A 4,733-nucleotide genomic window follows, 5' to 3' on the forward strand; every position below is an offset into this window, starting at 1 on the left:
CCAAAAAATAAATGCATAAAACATTTATCAAAAGCATTCATTATATGGCCTGTTCAACTTATGTTAATACCATTAATCAGTGGAAAATGTTTGTTACGCAGCTGCCATTCAACAGATATCAATTTGAATCAGTTGTTGCATCAAGATCGCCTGCGGCTGGGACATCACGGCAGCCCCTCGACGGGCAAACGCATTAATGTCAATCAGCCGTGTAATTAACGCGGTTAAATGGACAGACACCGAAACAATATCAATGTCGAGTGACAAAGGGGACCCATAAATATAGCTAATCGGTATGGCAATGGTTTGCTTTGATTAGATCGTCCAAGCTATGCGATTACAACTGCAACAGGGTACCGGTAGCCGGGAACGGAATGGAAGTGCTATACGAATGCGACAAATATCTGTTGTCGGGACCCAAATGCCGGCAACATCATCAACGCCAAGTCGACGAGGGCCATAATTAGCATTTAGCAGGTTGAACGACTGTCGAGAGACGCGGTAGAGAGAGGGCAGAGGGGACTGAGTACGGGTTCGGTTCGGCTTTGGTATTACGGGAGTTTATGAGTGGTGAGGGGGAAGCGGTAGGGTGCCATAATATGTATATTAGCCGGAGGCTAAGAGCGTTTGTAGCTATTTGGCGGCTGACAGCGGCTTTCAGTGTCAGATTCAGTTTCGGGTTCAGTTTCGGTTTCAGTTTCGGTGGCGCCAAGTTATTTGCACGTTGCTGGCAATTAATTTAATGCCGTTGATGAATTTGCTTTCCGCTCTTCTGGTATACACTCGAGTGTGTCCGTATAAACTACAAAGAGCTAGGGGGTTACGGAGACGTAGAGAGAAGCAAGACATCAGTAATTGTGAACAAGATACTTGTGCTAAGGAAGCTGACACCTTGCCTTACATATCACTCATTTTGAAATGTAGCTGTCAACTGTTTGACAGCTCTCTTCTTCATTGCCTTTGAATTTCGACCTTCATAAGATGTTTCTTGAGATGACAGCGCATTCCTATTCATATGTATTAACCTACAATTCACTTTTTGTGCTAGATATTTCATGTTTGCCATTCCATTTTGAATGCTGCATCAGCAATTATTCAAAACTCAATTTATAATTCATTCTTTCTAATTTATGTATTTTTTCAGAGTTCCATAATTCACTTGTAGCGCTTAAAACTGTCGCTTATAAATAATACAGAATATTTTCCACTCATTCACTTTGCTTTCCGTTCAGTTTGTGTTTTGTTTAATTAATTCTATGTTTGTTGTTGACTTTGATTTTGATTTACTTCTTATCTAAATTAATTAAATTGATTTCTACTTCTTGATGTGGCGCGGAAAGGGCGTCAGTGTGGGCAGGGGACCGCGCCGTGGCCGCGGGGTGCTCGTAAGGAAGTAATTTGAGAATCGAGACGTATAGCTAGCTCCAATGGGGGCTCGTGTGGGATGTATCGCCGGGGAGGCAATGCGTGCATACTGTGGCTTCAGAACTGCCTGTGGAGGGGCGACTTTGGCCACAGGCTGGGGCGTCTGTACTGCCTGTGGTGGAGCAGCCAGCTTGGCCACAGGTTTTGGGTCACTTACGCCCACGACTTTGGCTACTTCTTGGGGCTTTGATTCTTCAGGCTTGGCCTCATCCTCGAAGGGTGGCAACAGATCCAGCGAGAGCAGCTGAATGGGCTGCTTTCCTGAGCTGGTCTTCGATTTCTCCTCCTTGTTGAGTTGAGCGGGCTTTTGGTAATACGATTTCTTTGTGGGTTTCGTTATGGTAGCAGCAGTAGGAGGTGCCACTGTAGTTGTTGTGGATGTTATGGTGGAAGTTGTGGTGGGTGTTGTGGTGGATGTGGTGCTTGTGGTTGAGCTTGCGGTTTCATCTAGCAGTGGTGGCAATAAATCATTGAATGGCACCAGAAGATCGATTTTCTGGTCCCTTATTTCCGACACATCCCCATGACATACGCCGATTAGCACCGCAGATGCAATTAACAACTGGAAAAAGAACAGTGTGAAAATGAGTTGAAATTATTCAAAAGCCTTGTGCAGCGATTCAGTTTTGATTTGCCAAGATACTCCTAAGTTATGGACCTATTGTTTAAATTTGGTCATAGCCACTCCGAATAGTTGTGTTCCAGTTTGAAAATGAAAATGTGGGCGCTGCAAAGCCATTTCAAACTGATTTTTTTTTTAACCTCCAAAAATGGCAAAAACCTTGCATTGTTTGATGTCTTATTTTGGAATTGGATAGACATTTTTGTATAGCCCATTCTATTAGCTTGAAGTTTGTAACGGAAGCATGCTGCCTTTCCCTCTGTGGAGGGAAAGGTCATTAGACCCGGACTAACATATCCACTATAATGAAACTAATCGAGCTTGAAATGTATGCAAATTTTTTGTCGTTTAAAAGAAAGAAGTTATCTGTCATCTTATGCTCATGGTTCGTAGATTCACACCTCAGATAATAAAGCAATTTATTTAGCCATAAATATGTCTGTGTAAATACAATGGTTGATGTCACCGTCATCACACCACACACAAGTCAGTCCGAGTTAATCTTTAATAAATATTTAATAGCTGATATATTTCAAAATCTATTTTAGTTCACTAAACAACCGATATTAATATGTAAATATTTGATTTTGCCTGCCCATCAGAACCAATTGCATTATCTTTTGCGCCACTATAAATGATTTTGAGTTGCTCAAACTGGATTTTGTCACTAATTTATACGTATGCAAATTCTTAATTAGAACAAATTTGTTGCATCATTTAAATATATGGATATCCAGAAAGACCAGAAACCTCATATCCAAATCACTTTCATTTAAAGCTGCAGCCATTTAGAACTGTTTAATTAATGCAACAACATTCCATTCCCTTCCATGGAAAAACTTACGTATTTAAGACACATGTCTGCTATTTTAATATTTCGTATTTTTGGGTATATTCCAGTTCCAACCGAACGGATTGAAATTTTTGAATGAACTAAAAGCGTCGCTGAGTATGCGCATCATTTTTATAGTTGTTGAAAACCATTCCAATTCACAAAATAACACAAAATAAAATGTGAAGTGATGGGGGGAGCAACTTACGCGCAACCCGGTGGGACAGTGTAAAGTTTAATAACCGGATTAAGCTGCGCTGTCCAGCAACAGGGCATTTTATTTGTATTATTCGAGAGGCGTTTTCAGTTCCCATCTAAAGATGTGCCAGCCAGAGAGTAGTCTGCTACGTCTGTCTGGTCATTTAAGTTGTTCCGTCAACATTTATTTATGTAAATGTTGTTGTTTGCTAAATGCAGCATCAGAAAGCAGCATAGTCTTGTGTTTCAGTATGAGAAGCAGCTGATTACCTAAGGCATTTTCGCTGAACTCTTGCCTCTTGGTTCACGGTCGCAAGATGTATCTGAGTATCTGGTTCTGGTGATAAGATGCGCGGGATGTCACATACTCACAGATGTTTCATTTTGTTTTTTTTTGGGGGGGAGATGAGCGGATGTAATTTTGAACATTTTGTCAGCAGTTTGCATAAATTTGGTTTGAAAACGTAGCAGCAGGTTTTGTCACTTCCTCATACATGCTGGAGGGTGTACGATTGACTTTATTTCCATTCCTTAATTGATTTTAATGGAATTCACAGCAGCAGCAGCATCGCCAGGGAACCAGGATTGTATTCTTTTATTGTATCTATCAAGTGGAACGCCCTCATTTGCATCCAGATTGTGGGTAGGCCCATACTTAATGGAGTGAAAGCAAATTAGTGCCAATTACTCCAGTTCTGCCGAACCCAGTGTCAGATTCCCCATCAAAGCTCAGGCCTAGTCCCAGGCGCTGGGTTTATTACCTCAATTTCATTTGATACATCTTCAATTTATGCAAATTATATGAGCGTTGATTTTTGCATTTGGTTGTGTGTGTGTGCTAAGACTTTCTGCAAAGGGACATAAATTATGAGCAGAATTAGGAGCCGCACAGACATATGGCAATCGGATTTCTTGTGTTTTGTATTTTGTTCGGTTTTGTGTTTTGAGATTAATTGCTCGGCAGCCCATTGTCAAGATTCGTGTGGTATTTTTTGATAAGAATCGAAGACAAAAACCACTGGAAAATATTTAACCAAATAGTTTTAATTTGTTTAGTGTGTTGTGTTACCCAAAGTGTTTGGCTAGTTAAGTGGATACATTTTTCAGCAGATTCACATCGCTTGGTGCCTAGAAATAATGTAGTGCGCTTTATCGGTCTTTATTTAGACTTTTAAAACTTCGCTAGTCATTCGAAAATCAATTAATCAGCTGCTGAATATAGCGGGCTTCCCTCATGGGTTACACGGTAATTATTGTATTGTTGGATTATGAAAAATTCACGGGCCCCGAATGCATCAAAGTGAAAATAATTGATGCCAACACAAAACGGCTGAGTGGCTCCACCAATTGCCATACTGCGTATCCTTTGTTCTCCATCTCCATCTCACTCTCTTTTATTTTTATTTTTATTTTCTCCTGTAGCATTGTGATTGTTTTCGATTGTGCCACACACCCGAGTCGATTCTGTGACTCCATTCCCCCCTGCTTTTTCAGGCCTTTTATTTATTTATATGTATTTATTTATATTTATGTGTGGGGGAGTATGTATGCGATAGGGGAAATGCCTGAGACCAGATGAATGCCGTCTGCAGAAGGACAAGGAGTAGCTGTATGGACTGCTTTGGGCCAGTCGCGTACATTCAATTGTCTTTACTA

General features: G+C 40.8%; 1 protein-coding gene across 1 annotated transcript; it reads right to left on the bottom strand.

The window, feature by feature from the left end:
- Positions 1–1,143: 1,143 nt before the first annotated feature.
- Positions 1,144–2,992, bottom strand: LOC117586118 (merozoite surface antigen 2, allelic form 4). Its single transcript, XM_034275980.1, has 2 exons — positions 2,892–2,992; positions 1,144–1,987 (listed from the first exon to the last, which is right to left on the bottom strand). Exons 1-2 carry the CDS (start codon positions 2,904–2,906, stop codon positions 1,316–1,318), a joined length of 687 nt encoding a protein of 228 aa, XP_034131871.1. The 5' UTR covers positions 2,907–2,992; the 3' UTR covers positions 1,144–1,315.
- Positions 2,993–4,733: the final 1,741 nt, after the last annotated feature.

Source organism: Drosophila guanche, unplaced genomic scaffold, assembly GCF_900245975.1.
Source record: "Drosophila guanche unplaced genomic scaffold, DGUA_6, whole genome shotgun sequence".
Classification (NCBI taxonomy): Eukaryota; Metazoa; Arthropoda; class Insecta; order Diptera; family Drosophilidae; genus Drosophila; species Drosophila guanche.